The sequence below is a fragment of the Astatotilapia calliptera genome, chromosome 7 (assembly GCF_900246225.1).
Source record: "Astatotilapia calliptera chromosome 7, fAstCal1.2, whole genome shotgun sequence".
In the NCBI taxonomy this organism is placed as follows: domain Eukaryota; kingdom Metazoa; phylum Chordata; class Actinopteri; order Cichliformes; family Cichlidae; genus Astatotilapia; species Astatotilapia calliptera.
In genome coordinates, this window is record NC_039308.1 from 44909414 (window position 1) to 44932323 (window position 22910).

Genomic DNA, 22910 nt, shown 5'->3' on the forward strand with positions numbered 1-22910 from the left:
AGCCACGCTCACACTCACATGCACACACAAAAGCGCACACATCCAGGGCCTCGGGCGAGCTCACGTACCATATTCATATTAGCTCATAAAACTGAACAACGGTCCAGTGTTTCTCTTTGGTGCATGCTTGTGTGCTTTTATGTGTGTTTGTGTTTTAGCAATTGTTCCCGCGGTGGGTGGATGTGCTTTGATCACACTGTTTCGACAATTGGGAAAAGCCCATTAAGAAGACGGGAACATTATCAAACTGTTTACGTTAAAAAAAGTCGCATTTGTGGTGCCTTTGTCAATCTCTTCCCCCCCTTAATTAAGGAAGAGTTAAAAGTACTGATGGTGAGGACGTATTGTGTACGGGTGTATGATCAATGGCTTTTTTTTCTCTGCACATTCACATGGAGACCATGTGTCATCCGGTCCTTCATAGCAAGATTAAAGGATGACAGTATATTCAACCAGCTGAGCCCTAGCGCACTGCACTCTGTACACTATGCAACTTATACAGACTCCAGACTGACAGACTGCCAAAACACAGCAAGTTTGAACACTTCTGCAGCCACACAGGAGGCGGGAATAAATTAGGACATGTTTTTTTTAAGTTTGTACTCAAATTCAGTGTGAAATTTGTGAGGTGGGGAAAATAAACCCATAAAATGTACAAAACATTATTAATAGCTTATCTTGATCTTGACTCGACTCCAGGTCTATTCTAAAGGATTAAATGTCAGTTTTGTGGTGGGTGGGACTTTATCAGCAAATCAACCTAACCTGATGTTGCAGGAAGATTTCTAAATCTTCATTTGAAGCTAACAAAACAAAGATTTTCACTAACGGCCACGAATGCTAATGAATACATGATTGCACTAGTCATGTGATATCATCAGTTGATGACAGCTAATGCATTCACTTAGGCATAAATTTACAATTAATTAATGCTATAGTTAATTATAACGCAAGCCGTCTCAGTGGAAGGTGTTCCTTTAATAATCAGATGTCACAAAAATAAGTCTCTGGTCTGTCTGATTGCGGTTTTTTTCTGTTATTTTTTTCCTGAGAGGACCTTTCTGTTTTTAATCTTTTATAAATAGCAGCCTCAGACGTATTTATTTCCATCTTCACCCTTAATGCTTGATGATATCAAGAAAGTATCAGAAACTGCAAATTAATAAATATGTATACCTTCATTATATACAAATAACTGTTTATTTTACTGTATTTCATCTTATCTGTATTATGAACCTTTGAATTTAAGAGCTGTTGGTGCAAGTGAACCTCTTACAGAGTTTATATAGCTGATATATGCTTTACTTAGGTAGGTAAACTCACTGAGACCAAGTTCTCATTTGCAAGAGAGACCTGACTCAGCACATGAAATGAGAAGAGGAAATGTAGCTGTAAGCAGTTATCAGAGGGCCGACTGCATACTCCCTATCATTTTCCATGTGGGGAAAAAAGATGAAAGAAAGAAAGAGGCATATTTAAAAAAAAATGAGGATTACAATAATACTGGTCTATGCGAATCCTGTTTGTTTCCTGAGCTTCTGGTGACTTGACTCATTTTCATTCTTGATAACATAGAGCCGTTAATGTAGAGTGCCACTGTTTCTATCTAGTTGTTGGTTGACTTTTGTCAGAGTCAAGAAAAACTTTTTTAGACACAAATAATCATGTTATCTTGTTAAATAGAGACTTCATGTTAATATTGCAGTTGGGCTGAACTCCATCTTTCTCTAGCATTAATGTTTTTGTTTAATTATTAGCCGTTAGCCAGTATATAATATTGCTAATAGTTAAACCACTAACAGTAAAACGGGAGCTGTAGTGGCCCTCAACGAATTTCTTATAAAAACTGGGGCATCAGTCCTTAACATGCTTTGCCGAGTTTGTTGCGCTGCTGTTTATGTGTTCAGCTGCTAGTGAGGGGAGGGGCTGTGTCCCCGCCTGTCTGCAGCAGTACTGTGTGGAGTTGTGTGTCAGCTGAAGGCATATCAAATAAAATAAAATAGATTAAATAAAATATTCTGTGTTGGTGTTGGTTTTGTGACATACAATTTGGAGACTTGTCAGGAGCTAGGCCTACCTTAATGCATAAACTGTTTCGTTGTTCTCTTTGAATCTAATGGAGAAAATACATTATATTTTCAAAGTGATGTTTTTAAGAGTTTTAAGTAGCGATTGAGCTTTCATCATTAGAAAAGCATTAACTGACGTCAAAAAGCAACTGAGGGTGGTTTAACGACTTCTGTGCAACCAACCAAACAGTGAAGCTTCCCCCTGCTGGCCGTTAGCAGGAATGCCAGTTAACGGCACTTTCACATCGGCTTCATTTTTCAGACCCGGACACAACATCCAACTTTTTATATACAGTCTGCATTTTTTAAATTCTGTGGTAATGCTCCTTTACTTGGTCAACCTCATCACCATGTCAGTACACAAAGCAGTTGCTGAGGTATGACCTCATTTTCAGTTTCATAGCTTTGCTGTTGGAATTGAAAACGTATCCATAACTTAAGTGCTTTGTCAGCATTAGTATTCCACCATTCAACTATTCACTCTTCAAACAAATTTACAAGTGTGTGAGCTCAGAGTTTTTATGCGCTGGTAGATGACAGGTGGGTGTAAGTACAGTATTGGCTGCTCGAATCCAAATGATATGTCATGTTATTGCTACACGATTGCCTCGCTCTCTTCCCACAAGTGGTCACTCATCAAAACACACTCAAGACTCCTTTGGATGAAGATCCTCAAATGTCAAAAGGAGGACTTTCCTGCATTCAAACACTCACCACTCCCAGCACCATCATCCTCATCCTCCTCTTCCCTCCTTCCTCTTCTCCTCTCTGAAATATCACCATGCTACAAGGCAAAAGTTCGAGTGACATTTAATTAGGGAGTTTTCCTCTCATGCTGTGGTCCAGAGGGGCGGACTAGCTCTCAGCTGACATCTTAGCATTGTTTTGTTCAGTGTTAAATACCCTTCAGTCAATCTGACTGTCTCCTGTCTCTTTTCCCCTCCCTGCTTCTAATTCAACAGTTTGTGTCCTGTACACTCAAGGAATAGCCAACAAGGAATGGAGAGAGGTGAGTACAGCGGTGGGATTGTGAAGGCATTGTGTATAAATGGCAGCAGTGCAGCTTTTCAGTGAGTCACGCTAAAGCCGTTTAAATCCTTTTTTTTTCAAGTTTGCCTGTGGGCCATTTGTTGAATGATGAAACAATTGCTAGTAATGGTGTTTTTGGGACATTTGTGTTAGTTTGAATTGACCAAATTTAACCAAGCTCACTCTGTTCTTGTGCTTTCTTGTGTTAATGATAGAATCTTAACAGTTATGTGCAGACATTTCTTTTTGGAAAGCATGAAAATGTTTAATTATGTTGCTGTCATTTGGTGCGCATCCATATTTATCCATTTGTGTAATTAAACTAGCTTAGCGAGTGCTATGTGGGCTAGAGATCTTTACAGGCCATCTTTCAGGTGTCAGTGAGACCATGGCCTGATTTGGACTAATGCAATAAATCTATGCTGTAACTTTCCACATAACTTGAGATGCACTTCTCGAGAAATGTAACTACATGTCGGGTCGACGTTCAGTCTGCGACGACTGAATTACTTGTGCATGGGTCATAAAATTGTCTTTGCTACTATAAGATGAGACTATAAATATGAGTAAGGTTATGTTGCTGTGCTCCATCATTGCATGGAGATATTCCCGTGACAGTTAAGGAGAAAGACACAGTTTCAGGAAACACTAATATGATTCCATTCACAAAACGTCTTCTTATCCCAAGTCAAATAGCACACACAATATCTCATGTGACCAAGTTAGAGTTCCTGGTGAATAAATGAATGAACAAGAAAGCAGTTTTTAAAGGAGTGGCACATGTTGTGTATGTGCTGAAGGGGAAATTTAAATATTACTATAATTAGCCTAGTTTCATGAAAAAGTGTCTGACATGAAGCTGGTGTGCTTATATGCTGTATGATTCAGATTGTCAGTTGTCAATGTCAGTGTGTCCCGCCCCCTTATTGCTCCCAGTAATAAAATATCACCTCTGTCATTTCCCTTCTAGTTTGGTAGGACAGAAGTCATCGACAACACCCTCAACCCCGACTTTGTCCGCAAGTTCATCCTTGACTATTTCTTCGAGGAGAGACAGAATCTACGCTTTGACCTGTAAGTTAACAGCTGACTTATCCGTGCTAATGTGTGCGCGCGTGTGTTTGTTATTGTGTACTAGCGTGTGTTGCGCAGACACGGGTGCTGCTCTGTGTGAGGCGAAGTTGAGTTAGGACTGAAATATTCATGGCTTGCGCTGAGGGAGATGTACGTCTTCTCTCTTCTAAATAAAAGACAAGTTTTCGTGCCACTTTTTCACCAGCGTTTTCATTTTGAACTCATCCCATTTGTTCATTGCTTTGTGACAAAATAGGGCCAGATGGCCACGGTGAATCACACATTTTTTGATGTCTATGATTCGCTTGTTGTTGGTTATTTCATCTTGGGTTCTACTAAAAAGACAAGTTTGTCATAGAGATATTTTAAGAGCGTCAACATACCACATCTGCCTTTTTTTTTTTTTAAGCCCCAGCCTTATTTTTCTAAATGTGAAGTTCTGTGTGGTGTGCATAAAAGCCCTTATGAGAGTAACAAATGACCTCCTTTTAACAGCAGATGCAGAAGATTGCTCGGTCCTAATCCTTTTAGACCTAAGTGCATCGTTTGACACAGTTGATCATACAATTTTAATTGACTGCCTTAAGCACTGGGCGGGTATCTCTGGGTCAGTGCAGAGTTTCTTGCCGCTCACATAGAAGTTGTTATGCTAAAGGAGCTGATTTTTCCATCTGCCACATCAGAAAACAACCGACACCTTCCCTCAAGACCCCCTCCTGTTCTTTCCCCCTCCCACCTTTCCTGCATGTAATTTTGCACTCTTTGCAGACATAATTTGTACGCTCATTAAAATTCAGAATATTTCCTGGTGTGTGAGTTTGTGTCACAACAGGCAACACACAAATTTGACGAATACATTAATATTTTTTTTAGTCCAGAGTTTTGATCTAAAAACATCGGCTCACTTTATGGCAACACTTTGAGGCCATGCTGTAGTTTTGACTCGCTGACTTTAGAGATCACACTAAACCTTCTACAAATCTTTTATAAATACATACTCCTGGGTTGGCTGTAGCTCAGGAGGTAGAGCAGGTCACCTACCGGTACTGATCGGGAGGTTGGAGGTTTGAGCCCAAGCTCCTCCAGTCTGCATGCCAAGTATCCTTGGGCAAGATACTAACCCCAAGTTGCTCTCCGTATGAATGTGTGTGAGTGTAGTTAGAAAGCACTCAGTATAGAGGTAGTGCTTGTGATAATGGGTGTGACTGGGTGAATGTGGTGTGTTGTATAGAGCGCTTTGAGTAGTCCGTTTTGAGAGTAGAAAAGCGCTATATAAGAATCAGTCCATTTACCATTTACAATATGTAATAATAAATTACCAGTGGGAAAAAGCTGACCTCAGAGGAGTGAGTTGTGGTGGTGGTGGACTGATCTGCATTGGCACACTGCATTGGTGCGGGTGGACCACAATAAACCATTTAATAAGTTTAATCCAAAGGCTGTGCTTGTGCGCATGTGACTGACTATGAGTAGGCATTGCTAGTCTGTTGGTAGAAAAGAAGCTGATGAATAACTGTGATTGCGAAGCATGAATCACATGGCTAAAGCAGATCATCTCTTTAAAGATTAAAAATTGTGAAACTAAATATAAAAAACCTCAAACATTTAAATCATCGCATTTATCCCTGCTGAGGCTGTGTTTTCACTGAGAGCCTTGTGTCAGGTTTGTTTCTTTGTACCAGGCTGAGTTTCATCAAACTACTACGGCCACAGAAAGAAGCCGATACGATGTGGCTCTGGGTCATTTTTCTTTAACGTTGTGCTGGCTGGGTATTGGCTCTAGTGGAGATCTGCACTTTCAGAGTGCCCCTCTTTCATCTGACTCCCTGTCAGCAAGATTAGAGAAAACCCCCAAGCTAAATTTAACAAAACTTGACGGAGAGGTCGAGTGTAGGCAGAGGACAAAGCCATTAAATCAGGGTGTCGAATCATTTCATTTTGTCAACCGCACACAGCTCGATTGGCTCTCTAGTGGGCTGACCAGTAAAACCGCTGCAGAATGACCGATTGAAAACACCTCTGAAGTTTTGCCTTTGTTTTAGTGCAAAGAATTAAAAGTACATGTTGAAACATTTGCATTTAATGAAGTTTAAAAAAAGTACCCAGATGAACAGCCTAAGATGTTTCTAGAAAAAAGAGAGCTCAGTCCTTTTTTTCTCAGTCAGTCTTTTCACTTCTCCATTTCTATTGCTGTAAGTCAAAAACAGACATTTACACATCTCGGCTTAGTCACTTTACTTAAATGCGGTTTTATCTTTGTCAGTACGAGGCTGTAAAACTGATGGTTCGGACTCAGACTACCACTCTCCGAATACGAGGAGGGCCAGATTTGATCTGGTTCTGGTCCCTTTTTCTTTCACTTAATTGTGCTCTCTTTATATTTATGCATTTTTAAATGCACGTGGCTTTTTAAAAATGGTGTGGTACCACAGTATCTGGTAGAAAATACACAAAACAACACAAGGAAAATATAAAATATAGCTAGTACGTATGTCCCTCAAACAAATTTAATCAGTAGCTCAATGAACAAAAGAACAGTTTCCAAAATTTTCACAAGGCTGAGTTTTATTGAACACTTGTTTTACGTAAAGTTATTTCAGCTTAGTAAAATAGCTGGTGGACAATTGGCAGTTAGGCTTATTTGCATTATTGGCTATGAAGCCTGTGCAACAGTGTGAAAGTTGTCCTAGTTGGTTCATGAGGCATATTGACACTGACAGATTTTCTTATGAATTAGGAATCTGACAAAATCAAGCTGCTTATTATAGCTAATGGTATAACATGTACATGCTCTGTTATCCACACACATACTGTACATACATGCTGTATGCATCTCCAGCCGTGGTGTATGAAAATGAACAGAGAAATGGCATTAATAGACAAACTATCAAAGCAAGACTGCAGTGCATTTTTTTCCTATTGTGTTCAAGCCTCACACATCATCATTGTATTTTCCTGTGGTAGCTCATGAAATATGGAATGGCTCTTTTGTTTGTTCACTTGTTGGCCTGTCAGCATGGCCGCATGCTGCTCACAAGCTGTGGGAGGTTATAGTTAAGGTCAAGGAGGGATTCTGGGTGTGAGTTTGTGTGTAGATGCAAAGTGCTTGTGCAGGTAGTGTATTGTACTTTAAGTTGGTTAATGGTTTGTGTCAGACACTCTGGATTGTTTGAATACATTTAGTCATGTAGATATGCACTGTGTGTTCCACTTTGTTTGAGGTGTAAGTATTTATATGTGTGCGTTAGTGTTTTTTTTAAAGGGTACATGTTAAGAATATATGATGGGGCTGGGAGATGTATAGCTCTTTTATTCTTGTTAAAAATATTTACTGCTAAACAAAATTAAAGTAACACTTTGTAAAGACATCAGATCACAAAGGAAAGAAATATTATGCTGGATAGCTATACTGACATAGAGTGGGTAACAGTTTGGTAGAAATGAAAATGATCAGCCTACCGGCGGCTAAATTCAAAAACACCAAAAAATAAAAATGAAAAATGATGGACTAAAGCATAATGTCTCAGATATGTTCTATTGGATTTAAGTCAGGCAAGTGTGGGGGACAGTCAATGGTATCAGTTCCTTCATCCTCCAGGAACTGCCTGCATACTCTAGACCATAGGTGTCAAACTCTGGCTAATTACATTTGGCCCGTGAAGCCATACCAAATTTGCAAAACTTGTTTGAGTCCATAAGAAAAGATTCATTCTTATATCTGGAGGAATTTTTTTTTTTTCAATAAATATTACTTTGTTCCAGTTTTGAATTTTGGCCCACTGTGTATTTGAGTTTGACACCCCTGCTCTAGACACATGAGGCCAGGCCTTGTTGTGCACCAGGAGGAACCCAGGACCCACTGTACTAGCGTAGGATTTCATCCATGGCAGGCAGTCAGGGTGCCGCTGCCTTGCCTGTAGAGGTCTGTGCATCCCTCCGGAGATATGCCTCCCCTGACCATCACTGAACCACCACCAAACCAATCATGCTGAACGATGTTACAGGCAGTATAATGCTCTCCATGGCTTCTCCAGACCCTTTCACGGCTGTCACGTGTGTTCAGGGTAATATATATATACATATATATATATATATATATATATGGGGTGCAATATCGATATTGAACCGTTCGATACAGTGCTTTCGGTGCTTTCGGTTCGGTACGCATATGTATCGAACAATACAAAATTTGTAATTTATTTTATCAACTTTCCTTCTGACGATGCCGTCTGTGTTGAGCGCTCAGTGAATCTGCGTTCGACTACTCCGCCTAGGCTGCACTGTCGAGTGCAGATCCACTGAGCGTTCGACACAGACAGCATCATCAGAAGGAAGAGCGCAGGGCAAGCTAGCGAGACAGAAGTTAAGCTCTCCTTGCAATATGGCAAATTGAACCTTTCCCACCCTCATTCAGATCTGGCGTTTGGAATTATTTTGGTTTTCATGTGACGTATGACCCTGAAGGTAAGCGCGTCATGGACTAAAGTAAAACAGTATGTTGGATGTGCCACGCAATGCTCAATTACATGGGTGGGAACTAGTGTGTTAGCGCAGTTAGCTCGTTAACGTGTTGGCCGTCTAGCCCCACGCAGGGGTAGCTCGTTAACGGAGATTTGCCGTGTTGTGGCGTTAACATCATTTCAACGAGATTAACGCTGACAGCACTAGTGGGAACACAACGAATATGACTGCACATTTACGCCGACATCATCCTAGTGCAAAGACAAGTGGAAGCAGACAAAAACAACAAGCATGCTACTAACTTTAGCCGAGTCATTTAGACAGCCGTTAGCACATGATTCTCCTTATGGGGACCTGATATGTTTAATATTGTGGCGAGCTCAGACAATGAGGAGACGGAGGTATCGTTTGGTCTTGCTTCCCGTGAGCTAGCCAGGGAGCACAGCCGTTTATTGACATCTGCAGAAGAACACTGCCGCTAGCTAACTGCTCAGCGCGGCAACAGCACAGCAACAACAACACACAGGGCGCCCTCTGACCCCGGAAGGACACACCGTTGCAGCGAGAAGGCGTCACCCGTCACTATGGCAACATAAACAAAACATAACTGTACAAACAGAACCCCGAACAGCCCTGACCCGCTACATAGCCCCCACCTAAGGGGTCAGTCGTCCCCGATGACCCCATTACCCCACACAAAGTCCTGCAAATGTCCAGGTGCCTTCTTTTGGCGCACCGGCCGGTCACGACCGGCGGGGAAAAGTCACTAGGGTCAGAACATGGGGTGCCACCATCATCCCACTTCTGACACCAATGTGGCGAGCTCAGACAACGAGGAGACGGAGGTGTCGTTTGGTCTTGCTTCCCGTGAGCTAGCCAGGGAGCACAGCCGTTTATTGACATCTGCAGAAGAACACTGCCGCTAGCTAACTGCTCAGCACGGCAACCGCACAGCAACAGCAACAACAACACACAGGGCGCCCTCTGACCCCGGAAGGACACACCGTCGCAGCGAGAGGGCGTCACCCGTCACTATGGCAACATAAACAAAACATAACTGTACAAACAGAACCCCGAACAGCCCTGACCCGCTACAATATGCTGCTGAGAATATAGCCCAGAAGAAGCGTATAGTATAGCTTTTATTTTGGAAAGAGCCATTTCTCTGTAATAAACTCTCTTTTCCAAAGATGAGCGATTCCTCAATCAGATACAGGTGTTAACCGCGCCAGATCCGCGGCCCCGAACCGTAGTAAGGAAACCTCTGGCAGTTACTTGAAGGTTCCGTAACTGACTCGTAGCCGGTGATGTGCCAAAAAGTGATTGTCTGCCAAAAACTGATTTCCGGTATTTGCCAAAAACTGATTGCTCGTATTTAAACTGGTATAAGTAACTTGTTGGCCTATAATATGTGAAACATATGTCAAATGCATCCCTCATGGATGACACAAAGTCATATTGAGCCACAAACAACATTCGTGTAACAAGGTAGAAGCCGCAATCAGTTTTTGGCAGCGACTTTTATAGAACCTTTATTTATGCAGTTAAAAAAAATCTCATTAACATTAAAAATGTCTTTTGTAAGAGTAAGACAGCAGAAATGGCAGCAAATATTACAATAGTTCTGTAAAAATATTGTAAGTGGGGAAAAAGGACCGGATTGGTTATAATGTGAGTACAATAACACAGAGTTATAAAGATACTTGAAAAAACAGATAATCTTTTAATTCTATATATAACCCCTTTGTAAACGCTGTTCACCGAAGTCTATTTACCAACATACGTAAAGATATTACACATAAAAAATACACGGAAACATTGGAAATCACTTTTTGGCAGGCAATCACTTTTTGGCACAACACCGGCAACAGCTTACTATACAGGTCAACTCCGCTAGCAAAAAGATCGAAGGAGGCGTAGGAAACTGCTTCACCGAACTTTATTTCTTCTCTAAGGCACGAACACCGCGTACAGTGGGCTGAAACAGTTTACTCACAGCGAGCATCGCCGACACAACTCTGGCTGTCGAGGGAGTTATTATATTCCTTTTATTTATTTTCTTTTCGTCTCTTCTGTAGCAAACCGTTACTTTTTCCCCTTCTCCGCTCTCTCTCTTCATACACACACCAGGCAGTCCCGCTACACACATCCCGAATACATTTCCCATCAGGCTTCATCCTTAAAGGGCCATGCCTGTAACACAGGGCTTGCAAAATCGCTAGCCCCGGGACGTCGGGCTAGCGAGAGGGTGACGCCCTCTCGCTGCGACGGTGTGTCCTTCCGGGGTCAGAGGGCGCCCTGTGTGTTGTTGTTGTTGCTGTGCGGTTGCCGTGCTGAGCAGTTAGCTAGCGGCAGTGTTCTTCTGCAGATGTCAATAAACGGCTGTGCTCCCTGGCTAGCTCACGGGAAGCAAGACCAAACGACACCTCCGTCTCCTCGTTGTCTGAGCTCGCCACATTGGTGTCAGAAGTGGGATGATGGTGGCACCCCATGTTCTGACCCTAGTGACAACCCCGACGTCCCGGGGCTAGCGATTTTTCCAGTCGGACTACCAAAATCTATCTCTGCCCTGCCCGTCGGGCTATTGTAGGAAGGAAAAATATATGTCAATGCTTTTGCATTCTTTCGGAAATGTAGCTGGGTAATTATATCATTGGCATCGGTGAGCCACTGTCAATATGTGACATATTGAAATCGTGTTTGAATTTGCGCTTGTTTTTTTGCTTTCACTTTGCAATCGTGCGAACTGTGTATAGAGAGCGACAGCACCGATTGGTGAGTGATGATAATTTGCGCACCAATTCCTCTGACATCGTCTTATCAATCGTTAGCTTACTATGCAAACATGACAAGTGAAATCTCCCGCAGCAAGCTTAAACATGTGAGAGGTTGATCGCGCAGAGAATCGCTGACCGTTATGTGTGTGTGTGTAAAAGCAGCAGGATTTATATTTTAGTTCTGCTGAGCCAAATAAGAGAGGTCAGGGTGAAGAAGTGACAGCCAAAGAAAAGCTTACCACAAAACGGAAAAGTTATGACAAATCAGACTATAAGGCAAAAAGAAAGTGCAGCTTTATGGTTTCATGGACAAAAGAATTTCTGTGGCTGCAATATGACGAGCTAAATAACCAGGGCTGCACATAAGTGGTCCGCAGGTGCGCATTCATTGTAAAAAAAAAACAAAAAACGCACACAAGATATGAAGTTGCAACGTGTGTTTGCATACATAAGATTTTCTGGAGATATACATGTGTATATATATACATATATACATGTATATATATATACATATATATATATATATACATGTGTGTGTGTGTATATATGTATACTCCGGTGGAGACGGAGCAATACTGGAAGAGCATATGGGAGAAGGATGCAACCCATAACGGCAATGCTCAGTGGCTAGAGGATCTGAGGGCTGACCACAGCGACCTCCCTGAACAGGGTCCAGTAACCATCACAGCGGCAGATATCCAAGAAAGGGTCTCCAGTATGAAGAGTTGGACAGCACCAGGGCCCGACATGGTTCACGCCTACTGGCTGAAGAAGCTGACTGCACTCCACGAGCGTCTGGCAGCACAAATGAACCAGCTGCTAGTTAACGAGAGACACCCGGAATGGCTAACTGAAGGCCGGACGGTCCTGATCCCCAAGGACCCCAAGAAGGGACCGGTCCCCTCCAACTACCGACCAATAACCTGCCTCAGTACTACATGGAAGCTCCTGTCAGGCATCATATCGGCTAAGATGAACAGGCACATGGGTCAATACATGAGCGGGACACAGAAAGGAATTGGCAAGAATACCAGAGGCGCAAAACACCAGCTACTGGTAGACAGAACAATCAGCCGAGACTGCAAGACCAGACTGACCAACCTGTGCACTGCCTGGATTGATTACAAGAAGGCCTATGACTCAATGCCCCACAGCTGGATACTGGAATGCCTAGAATTGTACAAGATCAATGGGACCCTAAGAGCCTTCATCAGGAACTCAATGGGGATGTGGCATACAACACTAGAGGCCAACTCCAAGCCCATAGCACAAGTCACCATCAAGTGCGGGATCTACCAAGGAGATGCTCTGTCCCCACTGCTGTTCTGCATAGGCCTGAACCCCCTCAGTGAGATCATTAACAAGACTGGCTACGGATACCGACTACGGAACGGAGCAGTTGTCAGCCACCTCCTGTACATGGATGACATCAAGCTGTATGCCAAGAGTGAACGAGACATCGATTCACTGATCCACACTACCAGGCTATACAGCAATGACATTGGAATGTCGTTCGGACTGGAGAAGTGTAGTCGGATGGTAACAAAGAGAGGGAAGGTAGTCAGAACTGAGGGGATTGAACTACCAGAAGGCAACATTGCAGACATAGAGGACAGTTACAAGTACTTGGGGATCCCACAGGCGAATGGGAACCATGAAGAGGCCGCTAGAAAAGCTGCAACCACCAAGTACCTGCAGAGGGTCAGGCAAGTCCTGAGGAGTCAGCTGAATGGTAAGAACAAGATCCGGGCCATCAACACGTACGCCCTGCCCGTGATCAGGTACCCTGCTGGGGTAATAGGCTGGCCAAAGGAGGAGATAGAAGCCACTGACATAAAGACAAGAAAGCTCCTTACCATGCATGGAGGGTTTCACCCCAAGTCCAGCACCCTGAGGCTGTACGCTAAGCGGAAGGAAGGGGGCCGAGGACTGGTGAGTGTCAGCACCACAGTCCAGGATGAGACAACGAACATCCAAGAATACATTGGGAAGATGGCCCCAACTGACCGAGTGCTCAGTGAATACCTCAGGCAGCAGAAACCCAAGAAAGAGGAGGGAGACGAGGAACCATCATGGAAGGACAGGCCTCTGCACGGTATGTACCACCGGCAGATAGAGGAGGTGGCTGATATCCAGAAATCCTACCAGTGGCTGGACAAAGCTGGACTGAAAGACAGCACAGAGGCACTAATCATGGCAGCACAAGAACAAGCTCTGAGTACAAGATCCATAGAGGCTGGGGTCTATCACACCAGGCAAGACCCCAGGTGCAGGCTGTGTAAAGATGCCCCAGAGACAATCCAGCACATAACAGCAGGGTGCAAGATGCTAGCAGGCAAGGCATACATGGAACGCCATAACCAAGTGGCCGGCATAGTGTACAGGAACATCTGTGCCGAGTATAACCTGGAAGTCCCGAGGTCAAAATGGGAGATGCCCCCAAGGGTGGTGGAGAATGACCGAGCTAAGATCCTGTGGGACTTCCAGATACAGACGGACAAAATGGTGGTGGCTAACCAACCGGACATAGTGGTGGTAGACAAACAGAAGAAGACGGCCGTAGTGATCGATGTAGCAGTTCCGAATGACAGCAATATCAGGAAGAAGGAACACAAGAAGCTGGAGAAATACCAAGGGCTCAGAGAAGAGCTCGAGAGGATGTGGATGGTGAAGGTTACGGTGGTCCCCGTGGTAATCGGAGCACTAGGTGCGGTGACTCCCAAGCTAGGCGAGTGGCTCCAGCAGATCCCGGGAACAACATTGGAGATCTCTGTCCAGAAGAAAACCGCCCGCAGGGGCGTGCTGGGTGTTATATATATAATATAATATATATATATATATATATACATATATATAATATACATATATACTAGTGCACGTGTTGTTGTTAATTTGATTAACACCAAAGCAGCTGAAACTGATTAACAACCTCCTCTTTTATTTAACTGATCAGATCAATATCCCACAAGTTTAACTGACTTGATGCTGTACTCTGATTTAAACATTTTTTTAAGCACTTCATATGCAGCCTGTCTTGACTAAAACAGATTGAGAAGTATTGGATTGAGATCTGGTGACTGTGGAGGCCATTTGAGTACAGTGAACTATGCAGAACAGTGTTTTGTTCAGAAAGATATTTTGAGATGATCTAAGCTTATTCTGGTAACAGCAACCATTAGAAAATGGGTATGCTGTGGTTATAAAGCGATGTGGTCAGCAACAGTACTGTGTTAGCCTGTGGGATTTAAATTATGCTCAGTTGGTACTAAGGGGGCACTTGGAAAATACCCCCCAACCATTGATACAAAACAGGATGCATCCACTCTTACATATCCTGTCACACGTTCTCCTCTGACCTCTGGCATCAAAAGGGCATTTTCACCAGAGAACTGCTGCTCATTGAATATTTTCTCTTTTTCAGTCTATTTCTCTATAAATCCTCAAGATGGTTGTGGAAAAAATCCCAGAGTAGATCAGCATATATCTGAAGTACTCACATTTGCCTATCTGGCACTAACAACTGTTTCGTGTTCAAAGTTAACATGAAAACACATGTCGACATGCCCAGATGCATTGAGTTATGATATGAAACTAAACAATATATTGCATTGTATTTGAGTTGTAAAATACTGACTGTTGATGATAACCTCTCAACCTCACTTCATACCTTTACTGTATGAATCAAATGACATAAAGAAATGATTCTCATTTGACACACCAGTCTGTTTTAAAAGAACTGCTTGTAATATTTCTCACAGAAAATACAGACCTAAATATTCTGTACTGCACCATCTCACAATAAAAATAAGGAGAGATGATGTTCATCTATATCATTCAGCCATAGAGAATGTGTTTTTGAATGTCTCTGTTTGTAAAAGTATAAATAACTCAAGCATTTCTGTGCATGTGCTTTAACGTTTGTGTGTATATCCCTGTGGACCAGAGGAATGTAGTGCAGACTTTGCCAGAATATCATACAAGATGTTAAAAGCTGACAAGTAGTGAAGAGTGGGTGATGGGGAGTGTGTGTGTGTGTGTGTGTGTGTGTGTGTGTGTGTGTGTGTGTGTGTGTGTGTGTGTGTGTGTGTGCGTGCGTGTGTGTGCGTGCGTGTGTGTGCGTGCGTGCGCGCGCCGTCTAGCCGACTCCCTGTGGGGCTTCTTGTGAGTGGGTGAGCATCAGGCCCTTGTTACTGTCTTCTGGGCTGATGGTCCTGTGATCACTCGCAGCTAGGACATGGCGACGCCCACACACTGCCTGCCCTCAAACCAAGACAAATGTCCAGATACACACACACACACACACACACACACACACACACACACACACACACACACACTCATGCATACACTTTACTGCTCAAGCAGTCTTTTGCACTCATGTTGAGCTTTAACATGCATGTACACACACAGGTTCTTTCTCATTACGGGACCAGTAACTGCACTCGCCTCCTGCTTTGTCCTGAGGTCTGAAACTCATTTTATTGCTGCTCCTACACTCCTTCCTTACCTCCATCTTCTTTATAAAGCTTCAAATCCCTTCAATAGACCCATATAGCCAGCTAGCACTAAGCCCCCACAAACTGCCCTTATAGACGCTGGCCATGCCGAATGCTCCCCTACTTTATTTATTTATTTGATGGTTTGAGATGCTCCCCCTGGGTGGATGGTGGTCTAATCAAGTGTTGCAAATTGGATCAGACCTCAAAAAATGAAGTGAAATGCTCACCAAAAAAGGAATACAATAAAGATATAGCTATATAAAAATATTTAAGGTACTCAAGAATAAAAGAGTGGAACCAATTTCAAGGTCAGATTTGCTTAAATATATTAATGTTGAATATCTCCTGCAAAACAAAGACCTTTACAGAGCAGAAGAAGAAATTCACCATGAAGAATGCATGTCATGTTTCTTTTCCATTTTGGGGGAAGAAAAAAAACAATAAATATTGACTGAATTTGAACTGAAAAACAAAATAAATGATGGCACGGTGTGAAAGACACACAGCTTTATATATAAATGTAAAAGTTTGTGCATTAGAGGAAGCCTCTCTTTCACTGTGGTAATATTAATACTGCATTATTGCTGTAATCCAGAATGTTAACATTAAAATACGCTGAAAACAACAGGAAACATTGAGATTTAAAATATAGACAAGATGTGATTGGGACAAAGAAGCAGGCTGAAAACTAACATACAAACAATCCAAGATGAAAGAACAAAATATTCCCTGTGTATGTACACAAGGAATCGAACAAAAGAGTGTGAGAAGAATTGAATATAGTCTGTTTTATTCTGTGTTTAGTTGCAGAAGTTTTGAAGCCTATCCCAGCTACCATAGGGCAAGATGCAGTGTACACCCTGGTTAACATAGAGGGACAGACAAGCATTCACACTCACTCATCACATTAACATAGGAACACAGTAACAATTAACATAACAGAACCCACACGAACACGGACATGCAACTCCACACAGAAAAGCCCCGGCCAGATGGTGGAGTCCAACAAAGGTCCTTCATGCTGTGAGGCAATAGTGCTAATCGTGCCACAGTGCTGCACTGGGATGCGAACTTTTCTATCCAAAATTAATTATTTTTTGTAAATATAACATGCATGTCAATATTCTTAATCATAAAATACTTATAATGCATAATAATACGCATTTTAGAAGAAAAAACGGTGACTAGTGAAAATGCGCACATGCGTTGACACTAAAAACACTAGTAACAGTAGAAACAACAGCAAATAGAAAAATGTTGCAAAAGTACACAGAAAAATCGAGCTAATAAGCTAACAGTAGATAGACGTTTGCTAACTGTAACAAATATATAGTATTATACTTTTAAATGCAATCCTTTACAAGTTTTTTGCTCTTTTACTTCTGCAGTTGTTCCATCACGTTATTGTGTCCCATTTTTCCATTTACAGATATTTAAGTTTTTTTTTGACCTTTTAGAGCCACCATACTTTTCTCTAAGGCAACAGGGTCGGTGTCAAATAATGAGGTCAGTGTTGAATCTCTGAAAGCCAAAAGATCAGGTCTCAGGCTGCTTCTGAGAGTTTTTCTACTCTTGGTTTGGTATGATCTCAGTGAGCGGATATATCCTTAATGTCGTCATGGCAGACACATAACTCTGCAGCTCCACCCACCTGCTTTTTCAGAGCTTTTGTTTGTGAGGGGCAGCCAATCAGAAGAAAGCTTTCTGAAAGCAAAAGGGGAGAAAGATACAACTTAGTAAAGCGGCCTTGGACTACATGAGCTGAAGGTCGGATGGTTTTTCACTTCCTTTTATAGCAGTATTTTTGGTAAAACATCATCTCGATCATGTGAGTGTAGAGGCCGCTAATAAAATATTTGTGTGATATCTTGTGTCAGTCAGCCTGAAAGCTTTTCAGTGGTTTATGAAGCTGTTAGGAAACAACGCTGAAGTGTCAGTGAGCCGTTGTCTGTTGTTTGCCTGCCTCTTCGGCCCCATTTATTTGTGCGCTGTCATTAGTCATCGTTGCTCAGTTCAAACAGAGCTCTGAGCAGCAACCCCCCACTCCCAAAGACAGACAGCGCAGGACCGAGAGAAATCCTGTCTGGCCCAGTGCCGATGCAGAGTGACGTCATCTACATAAACATTCACGCACGAACGTCCAGTCATACACAGCAAATGTGCACTCACAAGACGCCATGGGACATCTACTCTAGCACTCTTGTGTGTGTTCGTGTGTATGTGCGGGTGAACATGTGCCGCCAAATCATCATACATACATCTTTTTTTCCCCCGCTCTCCCTCTCGTGCTCCCTCTCTTTTTTTATCTCTTGCTCTCTTTGGGTCTCTTATAATTAAATAAAATTAAATGAGTCATTTATGAACCTTTGGGAGTGACAGAGGCAAGGGGCGAATAGAACATGAAGCGCACCTGTGCATTTTGCTGGCAGCGTGTTGCGTAACAGTAGCGTGTCTTCCTTGCGCTTATGGAAATATATTAGTAATGGCACTGTACTCGAGCTCTCTTCCACATCCTGTAGTGACACACGGCATCTCCCCGTTTTGTCAGCAGGCGCCTTATCGTACATGGCATGCTGTCTGTAGAAAGAAACGCTCAGGCTCTTCCATTTACACACTCGGCTGCACACTGCTGCACATACACCGCACTCGCATATTGACACACACCTGACACACCGAAGGAGGTTTCGTGGTGCAGGAAATAAATAAAGGTGGATAAATTGCTCTGTGGGGATCCAAGTAGATTAGATGGCATGCACAACATAGCTGCTGCGTTTGGTTTTGGACCAATGTTAGGATGGGCAAATACAGGAATTGCTAATTTCTGAATCCTTGAACTATCCACCATTTCAATGGTGGATAGTTACAAGTACTTGGGGGTTGTTCTTGATAAGACCCTGTCCTTTGAGTCACATCTTGCTGCTACAGTGAAAAAGGCCCAACAAAGACTGTACTTTTTAAGGAGGTTGAGAGGTTTTAATGTTTCATCTGAAATGATGACTCTCTTTTATAAAAGTTTTATTGAATCTGTTTTAACTTTCTGTATCATTGCTTGGTACGGTAGTATGTCCATGGATAATAAGACCAGACTTAACAATCTGGTTAAAGTGGCGGGCAAGATTTCAGGGAGGTCTCAGGTCCAGCTTGTGGACTTTTATAACAGGCAGGTGCTGAGGAAGGCAACCTCTGTCCTGTTGTGTTCAGATCATCCTCTCTTTAACGATTTTCAACTGCTTCCATCAGGTCGTCGTTATAAAATGACTGCAGTGAAGACAAAGCGACACAAATTGTCGTTTGTACCTAGTGCTATTATCTTAATTAACAACACTAAATTGTAAGTGTTGTTGCCATTGCACATTGCACTTTTTTCGATGGAATATCTAGGTTGTTTTATCAGGCTTATATTATATTATAGTATTTTTTTTTTAATGAGTGTACGTGATGTGTTGGTTGTATGTTTGTTGTTTGTTTTGACATACTGCGAATCAATTTCCCATCAGGGACAATAAAGTTACCATTGACCATTGACCATTGATTGACCTTTACGAGCGTTTGTTGGGAAGCGGCAATCACAGATGGAAGTCATAAATCTGCAAGATCTGCCACATTTATTTTTTCATTTGACAACTGTAAGCTCGGTGGGCACCAGAAAATTAACACTGCATGCCTCAAGAGAAAGCCTGTTAGTTTTTAGTAAAACCTTCAACAGCATCAGAAGGAGCCAAGTGAAGCTTGTTAAGCTGCCTAAAGTGATTACATTTAAGTCGGTGTCTTTTGGGTCTGAATAAAAAGTGAAAACTGAGGGAGTTAGAACGAAGCTTCAGGGCTCTGTTTCAGGTTAATGGCTCAAGGCCACATTTCCTACCCACTAGTGTAACACAACCAAATATCCAGCTAAAAAAACAAAACAAAACAAAAAATTATTGGTCCAATTTTTCCATTGAGTCAAAAAGTTTGTTATCAGATTGCCCCTGGTGGGATACTGATTTATCCAGACAACTCATTATAGATTAAGGGAAGAATGAATATTTAGTGATTGTACATCACCTTATATCATTTTCAGTTTGGACAGACTGTAAAAATGAATTGTTGCTTATAGTGCTACAGGCAGTGTCACAATCGCTCTGTTAATGTTTTTGTCATCTGGTGTTAGCATCCTCTCAGGTATTACCAAAGTCCAGGGGACTTGTGCATCCAATGCATTCTCTTACCATACATGAGATCTTGTTTGGTGTTGGTGCACTGACAGACTAGCTACAACAATACTGGGTGCCAAGAGCACTCCCATCCATCCATCATATACTGCTGAAGTATGGTGGTGGTAGCAGCAGGCTAAGTAGAGTGTCCCCCGACCTGCAAGTAGGTTGCAGGTCTACCCCGTGGGGTTTCCTGTCACTTGCGTGAAGGGCTGTCAAACAAAATGATGCTCAGATACTAAATCAATACTGAAAATTACTATAAAAACTACTATATTACTGCTCTTCTAATTGGTACACAATTTCAAATAGCACAGTTGCAAACAGGCAGGTAAAAAAAAAACCTCAACACTAGTAGTAATATGTACCGTAGTTAAAAACTTTGAGAGGAATATTGAGAGGTCATTAAATCTCATTAAATTTTAACCTGGTTCAAGTTGTTTAATTTTGACCTAATTTTTAATTTCATTTTTACTTGTTATTTAGATTTAGACACTAAATAAATTGTGTGGTTGGGTTTAGGCACTTAGATGCACTTGCTTATAGGTTAAGACTATAGTTTGGGTTGAAATACATCTGTATGAAAAATGACAAACCTAGAGTGACACGCTCATCATGTTAATACATGTACAATAACCTGATGCAGCAACAAAAACTGCAGGACTGGTGCCTCTCTGGCTGGTTCCAGACCTACCCAGACTCTACTCGAGAGTACATGCATACGTTCGTCATACCGGTTGTTGGTGCTTTATAGTCCGTTATTGTCCTTAGTCCCCGCCACAGGCTCCTAGAGTCACTCTGTTGGAGTTGTGACTCTAGTTTCCTCCCGTAGCGCTGCTTCGCCTCTTTCACCGCCCTCCGCACGTTATATGACGCGGCTTTGTACGGGTCCATGTCCCCCGTCATGAGTCCCGTGTTGTAGGCAGCGGTGCGGGATCTCAGAGCGTTCCGGATGGTTTTATCCACCCACGGCTTCTGGTTGGGAAACGTTGTGATAGTCTTTGTCTCCACGGTATCATCCGCTAGTTTCCCGATGAATCCCACAACCGCTTCCGTAAACACGTTGACGTCATCGTCGGAGCTGTTTCTGAACATGCCCCAGTCTGCGTCATCGAGTGCGTCCTGTAACGCGGCCACCGATTGATCCGTCCAGCGCGCGACCTTCCTCTGAACCGGAACTTCCTGTTTTAGCCTTTGTTTGTATTTTGGCATGAGGAAGATGGCGGCGTGATCAGATTTGCCAAACGGGGGGCGGGATTGTGCCTTGTAGCCGTCCTTGACCGTAGTGTAGCAGTGGTCCAGTGTCCTTTCACCTCTGGTGGGGCAGGTGATGTGTTGATAAAAGTTCGGCGCTGCGCGTTTGAGGTTGGCGCTATTAAAGTCCCCCGTCACAATAAGCGCAGCGTCCCGGTGTTGTGTCTGGTGCTGTGTGAGTGCCTCATGCAGCTCGCATAAGGCGGTGACCGTGTCCGCTTGTGGTGGAATATAAACGGCACTTACAATGACCGATGTAAATTCCCGAGGTAGATAAAAAGGACGACACATGATGGACAGTAGTTCCAGATTTGGTGTGCAGGAGCGTGTGAGAGGAACAACGTTCGCACTGTTGCACCAGTTGTTGTTCACCATTAAACACACGCCGCCTCCCCTTGACTTCCCCGAGTCCCGTGTCCTGTCCATGCGGTGAACCGAGAAGAACTCGGCCGGCTGGATGGCGTGGTCCGGCACCGCTGGGTTCAGCCATGTCTCGGTGAAGCAGAGGAGATTGCAGTCCCGAATGTCTCTCTGGAACTTTATCCTGGCCCTGAGGTCGTCAAGCTTGTTCTCCAGTGACTGGACGTTGGCGAGCAGGATGCTAGGCAGAGGTGTACGGTGTGCACGAGCTCTCAGCCTGTTCCTGACACCGGCTCGCTTCCCTCTAGGCCGCCGCCGCTTCCCTTTGTTCTCCCTCGAGATCTCACTCGGCCAGCTCGGATCCGGAGTTAAAAACTTCGAATTGTGAGTACATTGTATACCAATAGAAACAAGAGTGTCACTGTCATACCTAATGTACCCAATGGTGATGATTTTGCCGATTTAGAAACGCTGAAAACTAACTTAAAAAACAAAGGCAAGGAAAAAGTGGTCGGAGCAGTCGTGACGGCAGCCGACCTCACCGGCGCCATCTTAATCTTAATACTGCCAGCACCGGAAACGTGCTCGTCATCTCCGAGCATGAAGTAAGGAGAGCCTTCAAGAGAGTGAACACCAGGAAAGCAGCAGGACCAGACGGCATCCCAGGTCGTATCCTAAGAGACTGCGCATACCAGCTAGCTCCTGTGTTCACTGAGATATTCAACATCTCTTTATCTCAGTCGGTGATCCCCACATGCTTCAAAGAGTCCATCATTGTTCCTGTCCCGAAGAAACCCCACCCTGCTTCTCTCAATGACTATCGCCCTGTAGCCCTCACCTCAGTAGTGATGAAGTGCTTTGAACGCCTGGTCAGAGACTTCATCATTTCTTCACTACCAGACACACTGGACCCACTACAGTTCGCTTACCGTCCAAATCGTTCCACAGACGATGCCATCTCTCATTTCCTCCAGACATCACTCACTCACTTGGACACTAGAAGGGGGAATTATGTTAAAATGCTCTTCATAGACTACAGCTCTGCATTTAACACCATAATTCCCTCCACACTCACCACCAAGCTGGAGCATCTGGGACTCAGCTCATCTATGTGTCAGTGGATCTCCAACTTCCTAACTGGCAGACCACAGGCAGTAAGGATGGGCGGACATGTCTCAGCCTCCACCACTCTCA

At 43.2% G+C, this 22910-nt stretch overlaps 1 protein-coding gene across 1 annotated transcript in view; it reads left to right on the top strand.

The window, feature by feature from the left end:
• Positions 1-22910, top strand: part of LOC113026354 (copine-8-like) — an 85627-nt gene that overhangs the window by 18474 nt on the left and 44243 nt on the right. Inside the window, exons 3-4 of the mRNA XM_026175045.1 lie at positions 3032-3078; positions 4069-4172. Coding sequence (XP_026030830.1) covers positions 3032-3078; positions 4069-4172 — 151 coding nt within the window. The remainder of the gene's footprint in view (positions 1-3031; positions 3079-4068; positions 4173-22910) is intronic.